Source organism: Euprymna scolopes, chromosome 34, assembly GCF_053919585.1.
Source record: "Euprymna scolopes isolate OS-2025 chromosome 34, ASM5391958v1, whole genome shotgun sequence".
Classification (NCBI taxonomy): domain Eukaryota; kingdom Metazoa; phylum Mollusca; class Cephalopoda; order Sepiida; family Sepiolidae; genus Euprymna; species Euprymna scolopes.
This window is the reverse complement of record NC_136515.1, coordinates 71042978-71063219: the sequence shown is the minus strand read 5'-3', so window position 1 is coordinate 71063219 and position 20242 is coordinate 71042978. Positions and strand designations below refer to the sequence as shown.

General features: G+C 29.1%; 1 protein-coding gene across 1 annotated transcript in view; it reads right to left on the bottom strand.

The window, feature by feature from the left end:
- Window positions 1-20242, bottom strand: part of LOC145259280 (NADH dehydrogenase [ubiquinone] 1 alpha subcomplex subunit 9, mitochondrial-like) — a 39307-nt gene that overhangs the window by 11897 nt on the left and 7168 nt on the right. Inside the window, exons 3-9 of the mRNA XM_080117144.1 lie at window positions 18802-18899; window positions 16386-16477; window positions 16006-16168; window positions 11314-11422; window positions 8321-8388; window positions 2079-2155; window positions 1229-1324 (exon numbers count right to left, since the gene is read on the bottom strand). Of these exons, the coding sequence (XP_079973270.1) occupies window positions 1229-1324; window positions 2079-2155; window positions 8321-8388; window positions 11314-11422; window positions 16006-16168; window positions 16386-16477; window positions 18802-18899 (703 nt within the window). The remainder of the gene's footprint in view (window positions 1-1228; window positions 1325-2078; window positions 2156-8320; window positions 8389-11313; window positions 11423-16005; window positions 16169-16385; window positions 16478-18801; window positions 18900-20242) is intronic.

The following is a 20242-nucleotide window of genomic DNA, read 5'->3' as shown; positions in this document are numbered from 1 at the left end:
AATGTCTTTCATGTATTTGTACCAATTCATGTTGCCTGTGAATGTTAAGCTGAGGAATTGGAACGATGAGCTCTCAGGTAGGGTGTTATTAGTCCCCCCCCCTAGTTGAAAAGGTTTTTGTAATTTTTAAAGGAAAGAAGCTTAGTCTTAGTAGTATTAAATGTTATCATCCATTTTTGTCCTCTTCTGTTCTGTCCATTTTTGTTACAGACTGAAAGTCATTTTCTAAAGTTTCAACCATTGTCTTGGATACGTGTACATTTGTTTTTCCCTCATTGAATGTAATTCGTTTTCAATATAGAGCAATCAAATTTGTAGTATTTAGTATTATTTTACAATGTTGTATTCTACGACTTTTGCAAATATTTGGAAAATTTTCTTATCTTATTTAAGACTTCGTTCTCCAGCCTGCCACACTGCCACAAGAGTGCATCAGTGTGCTTGTTTCACAGCTACTTTGACGGAATATACTCTCATAAACTTGTTACTCTCAACCCACTAGCAGCTAAATTCCACCTCTTCACTATGGAGGTATATACATTCCGGAAGATTTTTTTTACTATGATAGCTTATTTTCATTGGACTATTTGCTTTGGAAATTCTCTCCGTTTTCCTGAGTGTATGAGAACAGAAAAAAAAAGAAAAAAAGCGGAAAAAGAAATAAGAAAAAAAAAAAAAGAAAAAAGAGGAAAAAGAAAAATGAGAAAGGAGGAACAGAAATAAAAAAAAGAAAATAAAAGAAAATAAAAAAAGAGACAAAAAGAAGAGAATGAAAAAGAGAAAAAGAAAAAAAATTAATGAAAAAAGAAAAAAAAGAGGAAAAAGAAATAAGAAAAAAGAAAAAAGAGGAAAAAGAAAAATGAGAAAGGAGGAAAAGAAATAAAAAAGAAAAGAAAAAAGAGGAAGATCTAAAGAGAAAAAGAAAATGAGGAAAAAGAGACAAAAAGAAGAGAATGAAAAAGAGAAAAAGAAAAAAATTAATGAAAAAAAGAAAAAGAAAAAAGAAAAAATTAATGAAAAAAAAGGAGAAGAAAAAAGAAAAAAAGGAATAAAAAACATTTTTGTAATTGTAATGCGTATAAAGCATTGGCAAATGATGGCTTTGTAGAGATACTGGATATTGTCAAGTGCGAGTAATTTTCTAGCATGGTAGAGGGAGCCCACCTTCTCTGCAGAAGCCTTGGCAATGTCTTGTAATGTGTGTAAAGAAATTAAAAGAGTTACTTACAAAAAGAGCGGATTAATATGAACCCTTTTGTAGCCTCTCCATCTTAAGATGCTGTAGAAATAATCCATCAGATCGGAAAGGTAATAACGATTCGGGCTGAAAGAGAAACAAATTTTGTAAAATCTTTGTCATCAAAATAAGAATATTTGGTTCTTGTTCAGAATTCCCCCTATATTAAAAAAGAATAAAGAAAAATCTTTATAATATCTGTATGCAGGACAGAATGAAAATACCATATTCCAAAAATCATAAATTGATTAAGTGGTTTTATTTTTTACTAAGAAATCAAATGTTATGACCGAGGTCACCATGATGAAAATGATCTTAACAAACAAGGGAGGTAACACAATAATAAGACAAACTTGTAAGATTGTTGTTGTAATGCCTATGAATTCCTATTAACCGCATGAAAATTTTCTTTATAAAAATAAAACTACTTGATCAATTTACGTGAGTTTTGGAATATAGTATTTTTGTTAAATTTGTCAATCATGCACCAGACAAAGCTCAAGATATACTAAAAAAACTGACGTACGGCATAAAGCATGAAATAAATGGATTAGAAATGAAATAATTTAAAAAAAAATACTTAACCTTTAATGTAACTATTTATGATGTTTTTTCTACAAAAATGTTTTATTTAACTTTTAAATATTTTCGGACACACATACCGTACAAAATCAAGGCAAAAATTTATAACATAGATGTCCTTCTTGTAGTCCGATACAAACTTGAATGTGTCAATTGAACTGTAAAATTATGTCAGAAAGTCAAAACTTTCCAAAGCCAAATCATGCACTTCATTATTATTATGACCAAATTATTAAAAGAAACAAAAATGTCTTCTTACCCAAAGGCTTCAAATGTCTTTCCGACTGCACTTGGATCCTTAATCGCATTCATAATTCCACTGGCAACGTCACTCACCTAAAAAAGAGAAAGGAAAGAAATGCGAGTTTTTTTTATTAACAAGGTAAACAATTTTTATGTTTAACGGCAAATTTTTAAAATACGTCCTTTTAAGCAAAACCAGTATTGTCATTTCGAAAATAGCAAACTATCAAACAATTCTGAAATTTGATCGAATAAAACATCTGCTTATTAGTTTGAGCAACCTGACATCCAGTTGTATGGTTCTGCTAAGGAAACAGGTACTACACAATCGAGTGTATAATATATTGTGCCCCCCCCCCCAAAAAAAACAATTCTTTCTCCTTTATCAAAAACATTGCACATGGAATGTGAGGGTTAAAGGATAAAATAAAAGCTATTGTAGATAGTCTGAAACGCTCTTACCAGGGAATACTTCTAGATCCATTATCCGCTATTTCTTTATCAGACTAAAATGCCCTCTTACAGATTGGTTGGTTGGTTGTTTTTGTTTTACGGCATATCAACCTTTTTGGGTTATTTAATAACAAATCCAGTGATTTTGAAGAACAATTTTTTAATAGAGTATATTTGTTTTTTAAGCTGATTTCCTTCTTCCTCTTATGGAAGCTGATTTCCTTCTTCCTGTCTTCTGCATTGGGGGCTATTTGGTGATTATTGATTCGGAAATGATTTATTCTGCATTCGGTATCAATCAGGTTATCATATTTTGCCAAAGAGATTGAAGACAGTAACTGGTAAAAACTGTGATTGAAAACAATGTCACACACACACACACACACACATAAACGCACCTCATGAATAATTGTTATTACAATTCAAGAATCAGATTCTTTTATTTTTGCGTGTGTATGGTGAGCTTGTTGCAGCTGGCCATGCAGGGAGGGCTATAAATCTAAATGCCTCATGGGCACAAGACTAAGTGATGTGAAAAGCTCTTTAACATTCATGAGAGGTTAATTTGCATTTTTTAAACTTTTTTTTTATCACATTTTCACCCCAAACAAGGCAAATTGCCACTTTGGTGTAGGAGGCTACTATCAGGGGCAACAGCTACTAGGGTACTATGTAGGGATTTGGGCAGCAAGATGTCGGTTCATGTTGCACTTGAACTTCTGCACGTCAGTACAGTTGGGGAAGCAGGGACCTAGAATGGAATTCCAAAGTCTAGCGGTTCTGGGGGAGAAACTACTGGAGTAGAAAGATCTTTTACATCTAGGGATCTCTACAGTGTTGGGGTGTGATTTAGCAGCCTGTCGGGTTTGTCGAGGGTGTTCACGTCGTGGGGGCACAAGTGCTTGCAGTTCGCCAGAGCATTCACCATTAAAATACTTGTAGAACAGGCAGAGGGATGCAACGTTTCGTCGATGGGACAGAGGCTGAAGCTTAGATGCCAGTTCAGGGCCTATCAGATTTGCGACTCTCTTTTGAACCTTGTCAAGGAGCGAGAGACTAGTAGCAGATGGACCAGCCCAAATATGACAGCGATACTCCATACATGAGCGAATGGTGGCCTTATAAAGGTACAGGATACTTTCGGGTGTTAGTAGTTTTCTAGCACGGTAGAGAGATCCCACCTTCCTTGCAGCGGCCCTGCCAATGCCTTCAATGTAATTGTTCCAACTCATGTTTCCTGTGAACGTTAGGCCAAGCAGTTTGAAAGATGTACTCTCAGATAAAGAGTCGCTGGCCATTGCTATAGGTGGTAGAGAAGGTTTCTTGTAATTATTGTATGAAACTAGTTTAGTCTTGATGGCATTGAACGTGACCATCCATTTTTGTCCCCATTCCACTACAGATTGGAAGTCATCCTCTAATGTTTCTGCCATTTTTTTAGATATGTGTTCATTTGTTTTCCTGTTGTGCCTGTTATAGAGTGTGGTATCATCAGCATATATACATATCTCAGAGGCAATTTTGTCGGGGAGGTCATTTATGAATATCAGGAACAGTAGAGGTCCAAGGATAGACCGCTGGGGCACTCCCACATTTATATCATATTGTTCGTCGAGGAGAACCTGGATTTTTCTCTTATCTAAGAAGGATTTATGTTAAGTATTCTACCAGTGATACCGGATGATCTAATTTTCCTGAGGAGACCCTCATGCCATACCCTGTCAAAAGCCTTAGATATATCTAGAGCTACCGCTCTGCCTTCCCCTGCTTTGTCCAGTGAAAGGTATATACATTCAGAGATTATAGTTAGGATGTCTGCTGTGGAACAGGCTTGTCTAAATCCATATTGTTGGTCAGTCAGAAGTTTAGCATCTGTAAGATGATGGACTAAAGATTGGAAAGAAAACTAGACAGCACATACACCCGTATGCTAAGAACAATATTAAATATATCTTGGCAAAATCATCCCATGAAGCAGCAACTTTATGGCAATCTACCTGCCATATCTAATACCATCAGAGAAAGACGCCTACGATTTGCCGGTCATTGTCTGAGGAGCAAGCATGAATTGGTGAGTGATGTATTGCTACGGACTCCACGACACGGACGCACAAGCAGAGGATGACCTAGATCCACGTACATCCAACAAATAGCACACAACGCCAACTGTGAACCTGAAGGTCTGAGGCAACTGATGGAAGACAGGAAACTCTGGAGAGGAAGAGTCACATTGGTCCGGGCAAAGAGCGCATCATGATGATGATGTTTTGGTTAAAAATAAGGGTTCTTGTTTAGAATTTAACACAATTAAAAAAACAAAAATATAAAAAAAAGAATCATTATAGTCAGCTAACGCACTTCCTAACTTCTAATGTAGTGCTACTGGAATCAGCGACAAGGCAAATCAGTATGTTCACTTTTATCGTTCTAAAGTATTTCTATTGTGAAGCGATTTATTGAAAAAAAAAAAATAGAAAAGGACACTATTGAAAAGTATAAAATAAAAATTAACAAAATTATATTAGATAAAAATAACGCAATTAGTCTTTATTAGCACTTCCAATAGAAAAATTTAAAAATACAAATTTACATTTTAGTTCAAATTTTATAAGAAATATATTTATGAAACTATAAAAATAAAACGAAAAATTTAATTTTAAAAAAAGGTTTTGATTTGAATTTATATAATAAACATGTTTACGAAAGTATAAAAATAATATCGAAATCAAAATAACAAAATTTCAAACATCATAAAATATAATAAAACATCCAATACATAATATTCCCAAAATAGTTGGCTTTGATTCCCCGTCACCATAGGAATTCTTGACTAATTGTGTTACTTTTATTTGTATAATTTTGTTAATTTTTATTGTATACTTTTCAACAATGTCCTTTTCTTCAATTCTATTTCAATAAATCGCTTAAGAGCAAAAGTGAAAAAACTGATCTGTCTTATCACTGCTTCTGGTAGCAGCTACGCCGGAAGTTAGGAAGTACGTTAGCTGACTATAACTGAAAAATCTTCATGGTGCACATACCAGTCATGAAATGAAGATATATTTCAAGAATCATGAAAATTTATCAAGAAACTAAAAAAATCAAATTTTACAAGTAAGCAAAACGGGACGGTCTTGCATCACCATCTTGAAAAAACAAGGGCACATAATTCCATAACACAAACTTGCAATATCAGCTTTATAATGCTAATGATTTCATAATCACTTAAAAAAAATGATTTTCTTTATAATAAAAAAATAAAAAAATTACTTCATCAATTTACGTAATTTTTGGAATATGCTGTTTTGGTTCTGTGACGGGTATGTACATTAAAAATGTTTTTTGTATTTTTTATTTTTTTTTTAATTTAAGTTGAAGTGTGGACTTGTACCAAAACAAGTAATTAAATCAGTTTTAAATAAAATTAGAAGAGTTTGATGCTAATTTTTATTTTATATAATTTTTCTTACATAAACAAGTATTCAATCAGGTTGGTGGATTATTTATGTTTTTCTGTGTTCATGCATGGTCGTTCAAGGTTAGTATAATTATTACATATTAATATATATATAATAACTATATTATATATATATATATATATATATATATATATATATAAATAAAATGAACTCATTTTTTCCCGTGGGATTTTGACCTTAATAGGATTAAAAATCAAGATATTTCATGCAAATATAATGTGCACAAACGGCAGAACAATATCTGAGGTGTGTTATAGGCTTATTATTTCTCAAATTCCTTGATAATCTTAGATTTCTATACTTTTTCTGCTGAGAAGTCACGGCCAAAATCGGTTAAGATCAATGGAAGGGGTAAAATATTTTCTCTCTAATAAATTCCTCCTCCCCTGCCACCACTTAACACCGTTTGGGGATCGTTCACAAGGAACAGTTGAGAAGAGAACACCGGTTTGGCTTCGTAGTTCTTTCATGTGAAGTTATTTAAAATCACTAAACTAAGCTGCAGTGCTCTGTGGCATAGTGGTTAGCGTGCTGGACAATTCACATTATATTTTCACGTTCGCGCCGACCTACCGTAGTCGTTTTTTTTTTTTTTTCCTAAACAACTGGAATGGACTTTTCTTGGTGGCCGAATTGTTAACGTTGCAGATGTTTTTTTTTTTTTGTTTTTTTTCCCCACACACTTTATCTTCCTACTTTTACTCATGACTCCGGGTTTGATCCTTCCTACTTACCTACCATAACATTTTTTAACCCCCCCCCCCCGGAAACAAACACTCGGGCAACGCCGGGTACCCCCGCTAGTATATATATATATATATATATGTATTAATATATATATATATATATATATATATATATATAATAACTATATTATGTATTAATATATATATATATATATATATAATAACTATTATATGTAATATATATATATATATATATATATATATATATAATAACTATATTATGTATTAATATATATATATATAATAACTATATTATGTATTAATATATATATATATAATAACTATATTATGTATTAATATATATATATATATATATATATAATAACTATATTATGTATTAATATATATATATATAATAACTATATTATGTATTAATATATATATATATATATATATATATATATAATAACTATATTATGTATTAATATATATATATAATAACTATATTATGTATTAATATATATATATATATAATAACTATATTATGTATTAATATATATATATATATAATAACTATATTATGTATTAATATATATATATATATAATAACTATATTATGTATTTATATATATATATATAATAACTATATTATGTATTAATATATATATATATAATAACTATATTATGTATTAATATATATATATATATAATAACTATATTATGTATTAATATATATATATATATATAATAACTATATTATGTATTAATATATATATATATATATAATAACTATATTATGTATTAATATATATATATATAATAACTATATTATGTATTAATATATATATATATATAATAACTATATTATGTATTAATATATATATATAATAACTATATTATGTATTAATATATATATATATAATAACTATATTATGTATTAATATATATATATATAATAACTATATTATGTATTAATATATATATATATAATAACTATATTATGTATTAATATATATATATATATAATAACTATATTATGTATTAATATATATATATATATATGTATATTCTCATTGAAAAAACATTTCTCTATAACAAATCCCTTGAACAAAATTTTCTATAAAAATAACCTTAAACTTAGATGATAATTAATGTACATAATGCAATAACAAATGAGAGAATTGGAAATACAAGAAATATTATTTAGGTATAAACTCCCTAGATTTTAAAAGCAGATATTACACACACATACATGCATATATATTGTGTGTATATAGGAAGTAAGTTTTCATTAAGTCAAACATTATTAAAAACAACAGAATATATACATATGTTCGATGTACATACACAAAAATTCCCATAATTCCTTACCGAGACTAACACACACACACACATTCCTGATAATGTGAAGACGATTTCACAAAAAGTTAAAACCGCAGACACTTCGAGAAGAAAAAATGCTTGGACCATACATTCGATGTATATACGAAAAATATAATACGAAAAATACAAAAAATAAAACAAGTTATAACTAAACAGAAGCTTTCTGTTTTTAACAATGTCTGCCTGAATATATATATTAGATTGATAAATTAAGATACTGATGAAAAAAAAAAAAAAGAAAAAAAGAAAATACTTACATACACTGGAGCTTTAATAGTAGCTTCTCCTTTTTTCCACAAGGGAATACTATCACGACCTCGACGCCCTGCAAAAGAATTAAAAACAAGTAAAAACTGGCAAAAATTACGAATGTTAAAACGAATACAGGGAACAAAAAATTAGCAGGAGGAATACACATAAAAAAAATAGTCAAGAAATAAGTCAGAATTATCTCCCCTTGTTCCATAATTACTACTTTAATAAACCAAAGTTATCTCCTCCTGTGGTCATTACCAAAAATCATTCACAAGTTCTGAACCTAACCTCCACCAATTTCTGTGCTATTTTAGTCATTTTAATGACCGTTATTCAGCCACTCTGACAAGTCGTAGACGAAGAAACACGCATCAGTGGATAAAATCAACAATTTATTTACAATAAATAAAACGTTTAAAAATTTTCAACTAATTTCATTGATTAAATTCGATTAAGTGCAAATTTATGATCCTATAATTAACTCTAGTCATAAAAAGCCTATCCCCCCCACCAAAAAAAATTTTGCTTTTTCCTTTCTTGTGTTGGAATTTTGAAAAAAATATACAGTAAGTAGATGATGATAACATTAATAATAACTACACATGTTTAGAAATAACATGTGTTTAGAAAAATAACACGTGTTTAGAAATAACTACGTGTTCCCACTGAATTAAACAGCAAAAAATTAATTTGCCAATTATTTTTTTCTATTTTTAAAATCAACAATTTAATTTTTATTGAGGAGACATATATATATCTATACAATGTGTCGAAGTTAACCGTTTAAAATTGATGGGTGATTCTAGAAAAACAACCATAAAAAATTGACATTTTACTGGCACAATGTTTTAAGGTGTGTAATTTACAGTGTTTACAATTTATGTTAAAAATAAAATATTGTTAGGTTAAAAAAAAACAAATATGAGAGAAAATATAAAAATAAAAATGTTTCATATTTTATTGTTGAATTCAGTGGCAACACACACGTGATGGTGATATTCGTCGTTATTGTTCACTTGTTCTCACACAGGTCATCACCAGAGATTACTCATTGATAATAACTGGTGGTGTTCCCTGAGCTCTGAGTGACAAGTCTTACCAGTTTCTCTCCACCTCTTCTGGTAATCTTTGCAAAGAATTTGGCGTTACCACAACAGCTGCTTACCACTGATTTTTTGCTGTCAACGACTATTGCTATTATTATTATTCTTATTATACATGTGTACTCACATAACATTAATGAAATTTAAATAAATTTAACTTTTACAGAATTCTATTCTTTACATACATATATATATATATATATATATATGTAAAAGTGAACGTGTCTGTGTACATTTCCCTACGCAATAACTCTGTCAATTTTTAGTCTACAGACTCGAAATTTGATATACAGGGTACTGAGATTTGGGAAAATCGATGTGATTGGTTTTTGGCCAGAAATTTGGCGATTAAGGGGTCAAAGTTCAATGATTTGACCTTTGAGAACTCTACCAAACTCCTCCGACAATTTTCGGTCTAAACAGTTGAAATTTTAGATATAGGTTCCTTGGACATGGATCTAACTTAATAACTTGATTTGAGCCCAAAACAATAAATTTTAAGGGGTCATAATAGGGGTCAAAGTTAAAAAAAAAAATATTGACCTCTGCGGTCTCTTCCAAATTACTCAGACAATTTCTGGCCTAAATATTTGAAATTTTACATAAAGGGTATTCAGAGATAGGGCAAGCTTTTTCATCAGTTTGGGTCGAAAATTTTTAGTTACCAATATATAAATGTATGTTTGCATGTCTGCCTTAAACTTTCAATAGAGGTGACGGATTTTACCAAGATCAGTATCGTTTTAAAGTTCGACCTTTCATACAACAAATATCGAAAAATTGGCTAAAAACATTAATATCTTCCCCTTCAACTAGGCACTTTTCTACAGGGGGGAGGGCACTTTTTTCGCCAATATTTTTTAAAGTTACCCTCTCCTTTAGATTGTCTAGCCTTACTTTTAAAAAATGTCGTTTCTGGTTTGGCGGTGGTCATAACAGCATAAACGTTAGGTTTTACCTCCTTTGCGGTACGGGTTCGAGCCTGCCTTCCTGCTACCACTTTTTTTTTTTTTGCTCAACATACACATTCAAACACTTGGGCAACGTGGGGCTGAAATGCTAGTATATATATATATATATTTTTTTTTAAGAAATAAGAAAAAAAAAAAACGATGTGATTTGGGAATCTTAAGTAGGACAACCCGCAGTGTGTTTTCGGTATTATGGTGAACAAGAACTAGCCTTCTACTCTAATAGTTTCTTCCTTAGAACTGCTAAACTTTGAAATTCCCTTCCAGGTTCCTGTTTCCTCGACTGTACTGACATGCAGAAGTTCAAGTGTAATGTAAACGGTCGTCTTGCTGCTAAACTCCCTACATAGTGTCCCTGCAATTATGTCCCAGATAGTAGCCAAAGTGGCACTGTGCCTTATTTAGAGTGAAAATACAATTTTAAAAAAAAAACAACAAAAAAAAAAAAAACACCACCAATGGTACAGTGACGGGGATAACCATAACCCACCCCCTCCAATTTTTCAGTGGCCTTGCGCTTCATATTTTGTTTTGTAATTTTTTACGAAATAAAAACTATATAACTCAATATCAATAGTGATGCAGAGTATCATTAATGAAATTAATGATATGTGAAAAAAATAAAATGCAGAAATTTTGAATTCATATTATTTCGTTTTTATTTTCTTTTAAAGTATTCTTAGGACAACTATTTGATCTCCAAAGATATATGATGTGGGAAGCGAGATTTAAATAAAATTTGAAAACAGTAAAAATGAAAACATTGTCTGAAAAATTTTGTTGAGTTATTTATTGTGTTTCCGCTATTAGTATTTCAAAATATTATTGATTTCAATAACAGTAAACCAAGGAGTGATAAATAAAAAAAAAAAAAAAAAACACTTTCACATTTATTCATTTAGATGTGTTCAGATGACTTACACATATCGGAATAATATCTTAAGAACCGATCTTCAGAGCCGTACATATCAGAAGGGCGGAGGATGATGGCTTCTGGAAATTCTTCTCTTACAGCCAATTCGCCTGCATACTGTTTCAGAAACAAAAGAGAGAGACATAAGTAAATCAGAAAATAAATATTTCTTTAATCAATAGACATGTCTAATATAATAATAATCCGTTTTATACGTTTGTCCTTTGTGCACTGGATTTCTGTAAATGTTGGCACAGGCTCAACCAGCAGTTGGCGTGAATCTCAGGAATATGCAGAGCACTGATCAAGTTGATCAACCAATGAACAAGCTGAGCATACAGGGTCCCCCTCCACAGATGAAAAATTTACTTTCACCATGACTAATGTTTGTGCAAAATTTCAAATAAATTCAAGGAGTGGTTATTGAGAAAACTGTGTATAAACTAACAGACAAACGATTTTGAGGCAATTTTACCCCCTATAACGGTCCCTAAGAAGGCAACCAGAGTTATACCGAAAAATCCGTTCTGGCAAAAATTTACTTTCACCATGACTATTGTTTGTGCAAATTTTTTTTCAAAGATTCAAGAGATGGTTACTGAGAAAAGAGCAAACAAACGAACGATTTTGAGGCACTTTTACCTCTATAATAGTCCCTAAGAAAGCAATCAGTTATACTAGAAAATCCATTCTAGTAAAAAATTACTTTCACCATGACTAATGTTTGTGCAAATTGTTTTAAAAGTCCAAGGCATGGTTATTGAGAAAAGTGCGAGCAAACGAACGGGAGTGAATTAGTAGGCCCAATCCCTCGTTTGTTCGGGGACTAAAAAGTGATAAACTTTTAATAAATTGCAGGAAAACAATTTTATTTTTAAATCACACACAAACTTAATCAGTCCAACCATAAAAGAATGTCAGTTTTTTCCTAAAAATTCCTACTTTTGTAAAAAAATTAAAAAAAAAAGAAATTCAAAAGTTTTTCTAGCAATAAACGTTAAAAAAAAAAAAAAAAAAAATTTTTAATTTAAGTTAAGTCAAATTTTCTTTAAAATTTTCTTGAAAAATTGAAAATTATGTTTCTATTTATTTGAAAAAAAAAAAAAAAAAAATCTATTCATGAAACATATGGTAGATTGTTGTTGTATTTATTGTTTTTCCATTTTCTTTTTACTGTAATTGATATTTAATAAATGTTATTTTTTTCCTATCGTTTTCAAATTTGATGAGGCAGGGTCCATGTAACATGGCCATTACTCTTTACATTAGTAATTCATAAAAATAAAACCTTAATAATTCATAAAAATAAAACCTTAACAATTCATAAAAATAAAACCTTAACAATTCATAAAAATAAAACCTTAATAATTCATAAAAATAAAACCTTAATAATTCATAAAAATAAAACCTTAATAATTCATAAAAATAAAACCTTAATAATTCATAAAAATAAAACCTTAATAATTCATAAAAATAAAACCTTAATAATTCATAAAAATAAAACCTTAATAATTCATAAAAATAAAACCTTAATAATTCATAAAAATAAAACCTTAATAATTCATAAAAATAAAACCTTAATAATTCATAAAAATAAAACCTTAATAATTCATAAAAATAAAACCTTAATAATTCATAAAAATAAAACCTTAACAATTCATAAAAATAAAACCTTAACAATTCATAAAAATAAAACCTTAATAATTCATAAAAATAAAACCTTAATAATTCATAAAAATAAAACCTTAATAATTCATAAAAATAAAACCTTAATAATTCATAAAAATAAAACCTTAATAATTCATAAAAATAAAACCTTAATAATTCATAAAAATAAAACCTTAATAATTCATAAAAATAAAACCTTAATAATTCATAAAAATAAAACCTTAATAATTCATAAAAATAAAACCTTAATAATTCATAAAAATAAAACCTTAACAATTCATAAAAATAAAACCTTAATAATTCATAAAAATAAAACCTTAATAATTCATAAAAATAAAACCTTAATAATTCATAAAAATAAAACCTTAATAATTCATAAAAATAAAACCTTAATAATTCATAAAAATAAAACCTTAATAATTCATAAAAATAAAACCTTAATAATTCATAAAAATAAAACCTTAATAATTCATAAAATAAAACCTTAATAATTCATAAAAATAAAACCTTAATAATTCATAAAATAAAACCTTAATAATTCATAAAAATAAAACCTTAATAATTCATAAAAATAAAACCTTAATAATTCATAAAAATAAAACCTTAATAATTCATAAAAATAAAACCTTAATAATTCATAAAATAAAACCTTAATAATTCATAAAAATAAAACCTTAATAATTCATAAAAATAAAACCTTAATAATTCATAAAAATAAAACCTTAATAATTCATAAAAATAAAACCTTAATAATTCATAAAAATAAAACCTTAATAATTCATAAAAATAAAACCTTAATAATTCATAAAAATAAAACCTTAATAATTCATAAAAATAAAACCTTAATAATTCATAAAAATAAAACCTTAATAATTCATAAAAATAAAACCTTAATTCATAAAAATAAAACCTTAATAATTCATAAAAATAAAACCTTAATAATTCATAAAAATAAAACCTTAATAATTCATAAAAATAAAACTGGAAATAAATAAAATAAAGGTCAGCATTTTTTCTTTTTTAACAAAAGTTATTTTATTACCGTCATAATTGTTGACACCACTTCACAGTCTCTCGCTATCGTCCATCTCGTCCTAGGTACACTTTTCTTCTTCAACCTCATGCCAGCAGCAGCAGCAGCCATTTACATGTCTATTTTCATCGATGTCCACTTTGTTTCTCTCTTGAGCACATGCTGTCCTTTTTTTTGTTTTCCTTTTTCGTGCGCACTTTCTAATTGCCTATGCACGCTTTTCAGCTCCTGCTGTTGCTAATCTCTTTGCAAGCCAGCCATCCTTTGCTGCTGCTGCTATTTTCCCCACGCGCTCATATATACCACGTTACATTCATACAGATTTTCAATGCTCATTTTCAAAGCTTTTCAAGGCCTTCTTTTCCAAACAAAATCTGATACATAACCGATAATATAGGTGTATCAGAATTTTTGTAGGAATTTTTGACACCCCTAACACGAAACTGCGAATACAATATAAAAATCTCGGAATTTCTCTGTTAAAAGTGGGTTATTTATTTTCTTTATGGATTATACTTCCAAAATAAACTATTACAGTTGTTTTAAAAGTAATAGAAATATTTTTTTTTTTTTTTTTTAAACAGTAATGAATTTTCCGAACTCAATATTTTTCAATTAAAAATCTATCAAAATTTTTCTATTGATTCTATTTTTACGATATTTTCAGGGTCAGTGTGAAATTTTATGTTCTTTCCAATAAATCGAATATAATATTTTAGACAAACGTTTTTTTTTTTTTTAAATTCACGACCCCCCCCATCCCAATTTTTAAGTGTCTATTAAAAAGTAAATACTTAATTTAGTAACCCGAAAGTAAATAATTAATTTACTCACAAATTGAAGAGAAAAGGTCAATACATAATATATTCAAATTTAAAAAAAAAAAGACAGTGTTCTTTTAGAATTTTACCTGTAAAGTTTGAAGTTTAAAACCTTTTTTTTAAACCACGTTATTTGTTTTTTCTTTTTTTTTTTAATGGAACCTTGGTCCTTGCTCCTTTAATTGAAAAAAAAATTAGGGCTTGAATTACATCTTTCGAGGAGTTATAAGCTTGGAAAGACAGGGGGTCGAATAATTCACGCCTCCCATTTTGTAAATGTCTAATAATAATTAATTTAGACCCCCATAAGTACATAATTATTTACTCACAAATTGAAGAGAAAAGGTCAATACATAATATATTCAAATTTAAAACAAAAAGAACATATTGTTCTTGTAGAATTTTACCTGTAAAGTCCGAAGTTTAAAACCTTTTTAAAAAAAAAAACGTTTTTTTTTTTTTTTTCTTTTTTAATGAAATCTTGGTCCTTGCTCCTTTAATTGAAAAAAAAAATTAGGGCTTGAATTGCATTTTTCGAGGAGTTATAAGCTTGGAAAGATGGTGTGGAATTATTCGCTATTTTCACGAAATTTCTGACACTGCTACCGATGATATAATAAACAAAAAAACTTAACTGACAACAGGAAAAGTCATTTTAAGTTACATAAAAAAAAAACAATATGTCTGTCAACAATCATATTTACATTCTTTCATTCACTTATATTTGGCCAACCAAGTGCGATTATTTTCTTCATTGCCAATACGTTCACGTGATCGTTTCATGTCAGCACCACAGGTAATTTTAAATAAGATTTGGCTTGCTACCGACAACATAACATCTGCATAATCTGGTACAGAATATATACACATGTACATAACACACTTGCTATGTACACACACCCCGCTACGTAACATCCTGACTGAATTAATTCAGTATCTAGAAAAGTTTCTATAACTGAATTGACGATGCTGTGTGTTTTTGCTTAAAGCACATTTTCCTATTACAAGAATGGCTCTACATTTAAGTGGACAAGACAAAAAAATTTTTAAAATAATAATAAATAAATAAAAAAAAATGTTAAAATAAATTTTAAAAAAGAAATAAATAAATAAAAGAATGTAAAAATAAATTTTAAAAAAATAAATAAAAAAATAAAAATAAAAAAAAACAATGTTACTTTTGATTTGAGATGTTTTGAGCCAGTCTTCATGTAGATTTGTTGAGGGTTGGGACTTGCATTCAGACAGGACAAGTGCACAAGTTTTTCGACCCCAGATTCCTTAGCCAAGCGAGCAATGGAACGTGCGCCATCAACATGTACGTCTTCAAAAGTGAAATTTCTGAAATTAAAAAAAAAATACATAAAATAAATGAAAAATAAATTTTAAAAATTTGTTTTTTTTTTTAATAAGAAAATTTCATTTAAGAAATAAAAAAAAAAAATTTGCTTTTTTTTTTTTTTTGGACTAAGAAAATCTCATTTAAGAAATGAAAAAAAGTTTGCTTTTTTTGTGGGGGAAATAAGAAAATTTCATTTAAGAAAAAGAAAATGCCTACCGAGTTTCCCAATCTCGTCCTACCAAATTAATGACAACATTAGAATATTTCATCACTTTCCGTATGGATTCTTCATCCTTCAAGTGGTAAGGCTACAGCAAAGAAAAAAAGAAAGATAATTTTGTTAAATATTAAACTTAATATTGCAGGGTGAGTATTAATATTTTAAATGTTGAATTTTTTAATTACATATATTTATAATAAAAATATATTTTATTTTAAATTTAATTTAATCTCTGCATTCTGGCTTTGGCTTCATTTACCTAGTTAAAGGAAGACAACTTTACAGTTCTGAATTTTTGAGATGAGGTATGAATAGATTATTCGGACAATTGTTCTGATTATGAGTATTTTCTGCACAACGTTTTGGTCAACGTAAGCTTCGACCTTCATCAGGTATCTCTTTTCAGTCATAATGATAACATATCAAAAAATTAAAAACTACATCTGGTAAAAAAAAAAAATGAATAACACGCGATTAACCATACTGAAACTAGCAACCCTTTAGTTTCGTAAATATGTTTCTAAGAACTTACAATTCGTTGATGGATTTAATTAAAAATTTAATCATAAGTTAAAAATTACATGCCTTAGAGTTCCCTGATAATTAAATTTATACTTCATGCAAACTTACTTTCAACTAGATTTAAAAATTCGAAACCTTAGAGTGCAGAGCTACCATCTTTTTTTTTTTTTTTTTTCTACCAAAAAAAATAATGACTTGGACAACTGGAAGGTTACATTGACCAAAACGTTATGGAGACAACCTTGTTAAAATGAGTTATTGTATGAATATATTATTTTGTTGTTCAGTTAAACTACTTTAATAAAGAATGAGTATTTTTGGCCTAAGTTTGTTCGGTTTGAAGCATTTAAGACTTAAAATTATTTAATTTTCTTGTATTCGTGCTCAGCTTTTTCAACCAATCACAGCAGTAAAATATTGTTTGCAGCTGGGTGATCTAAAAATTGCTCTATCAAAGAAATAAAAACAAAAAACACCTTGCATTACTCAATCTATCTGATGTGACTCTCCAGACTTCCCTGTCTCCCATCAGCTGCCTCAGACCCTCAGAACCACAGTTGGCAGGTGCAACTTGCTGAATGGATCGAAGTTGTCTCATGTTTGTGCCATGGAATCCACAGCAATAGATTTTCACCAGCTCTTGCCTGCTCTTCTGGCAGTAATCGGCAAATTATAGATGTCACTCTGTGATGGTAGTAGATATGGTAGGTAGGTTGCCATAAAGTTGCTGCTTCATGGGATGATCTTACCATTATATATTTAACACTGTTCGTAGCATACGGGTGTATGTGCAGTCTAGCTTGCTTCCCAATCTTTTAGTGAGTGTCCAGGTCGTAGCGCCATCAACAAGAACAGACTTCACCACTGCTCTGAAGAACAGCCTTTTCACAGCCACACCGTATTAAGAGGAAAGGATTAATACTTCATTATGATAATGCAAGACCTCACACAGCAACGATCACTCAGAAAAAGGTCATGATTTTCAGTTGGGAAGTTTTTGCCTCTTCCGACTTATTCACTTGATAAAGTGACCTGTTCAACTTAAAATCATTTAATTTTCTTGTATTCATGCTCAGTTTAATTATTTTAATAAAGAGTGGATATTTTCATCTCAAATTTATTATTTAACTACAAGATATACCTGGCATTTCCTGGTATTAAATGTAACATTAAATTCCTTTAAAAAAAAAAAAGAAAAAAAAAAAAACGGAAAGAAACTGAGAAACATGCATGCAAGTATTGTTTTTTTTTTTTCTAAACAGTCCACTTCTTGTAAGAAAAAAAAAATAATACTCGAGCTGAGATCGAAATCAAAACCTAAAGACAGTGTGTCAAGTATGATAACCATTAGACCAGCTTGACATGATCTCCAAGTATTTTCAAACCTACTAATTCTTAACATAAGGAAGCTGTCATATTTCACAGCTACACATGTGCATTTGTGAAACAGTTGACAAATAGAAAAAATCCGATGACTCCCAACTACCATTTTTTCGATTTTGAGCCCTTAACAGCCAATTTTTCCGGATGAAAACTGATTAAAAAAAGGTTTTCATATGTCTGAATACCCTATATAACAAATTTCAAGTCTGTAGATCAACAATTTGTTCAGTATATAGGTTAGGAGGTGTCCACACACACACACACACATTCACTTTTATAGATATAGATTAATTTTCCATATGATTCTTCAAGTGGTAAACAAAAAAGAACTAAAAGATAATTTTATTAATTGAATTAAAAATTGAATAATAAACATATTGGCGATTACAGGAAAGATTGAAAGATTATAAGATAGAGGAATACCTTCATTTATTTGAATTGGAAAAGAAAAATGCCAACTTTAAATAGGATGGGGTGGAAGATGAAAAAAAAATGTGTCAAACTTACAAAAAAGAGAATCTGACCAAGATCTCCACAGAGTTTCAGCCGCAAAACCTCAGCCGCATCTCCCCGATATGGGATAATCACTTGGGAGCCGATCTTGCCTGGATAAAAATAAAAATTAAAAGAGTTGAAATTGGGTCAGGGCACCATTTATACTTGAACTTCAATGGGACCATTAAAGCTCAATTTCACCAGATTAGTATTAAAATAATTGGTAATTTATTATTTTCATTTTGGATTTTTTTTCTTACATTTTGGCCGATGCCACCTTTCACTTTCTTAAAGCACATCTTGTTAAATGTGGGAATCTGTATGAAATTTCAAATGCAACTCATTATTTAATCCATACTTTCCATGCAGATTTCCTGACTCTGATGATATGCAAGAATTACATTAGTCGAAATGTTGCGAGAATAAGATGGGAAAAGTAATTCGGATCATTCAAATTATCAAAACTCATCCCAAAAAATCCAAAATATACTAATCAACTTGTCGCCGAGACAAACACTACGTGGTTATTAACGTCAGACATGTTCCCGTTTTGATCAGTAATTCTTGTGCGTATTTACTTTTTAGTGTATATAATTTGAACTGCAATTGAAAGTTTATTTGTTGAATAAATGTTTGGTTCATCTTTTATTATTTTTGTAGATTTGCTTAGATTGTATAGTTAATTCTCACTCATAAGCTATGAATTCAATATTTCCTTTTATTCAAACTAAACACTAGACATAAATGTTTTTGTATAATAAAGTGTTTTTTTTCTTTTTATAACAAACACACACAAAAAAAAGTGATTATCTTCAAATTCTGTCACCCAATATTTACAAAAGTTTTGTCCAGAGCTTTCATCTGCAAAATGAAAGGAGTTATCTTTCATTTCTTTTTTTTTTGTTGTTGTTTTCAAATTGTATTTTTTAAAATAAGAAAACAAACAGAAAAATTGACTGGTACTTGTACAGTTTAATCAAGACATTCAAAATTGAAAATATCAAAAAAAAAAAAAAAGAAAAGAAAAAAAAAAAAGGTTATATTGTACGTATCCGTTTTGGACTGAAAATTTCAAAAAAAATTTCATTTAATCGAGTAGTTTTTTTGTTTTTTTTACAGCGAAAAAACACATTCTTATGAGAGCGTGTTGAAGTCAGCCATTATCGAATTTGTTAAACACGCCACGGGGAGATAACTCTAGTTAAAGCGCCAATACTCTCTCCCCATCTTTAATACTAGCTTTTCTTCCTAAAACTCGAACCTTTTGCTCGATATTATAACAAATTGTTTTTTTGCTATAAAAAAAAAAAAAACTACTTGATGAAATTAAGTGAAATTTTTTTTCAGAGAACTTCATTCCATAACGGATACGTACAATATAACCTTTTTTCGATATTTTCATTTTTTAATATCTTGATTAAACTGTACAAGTACCAATTGACTTATTTTTAAA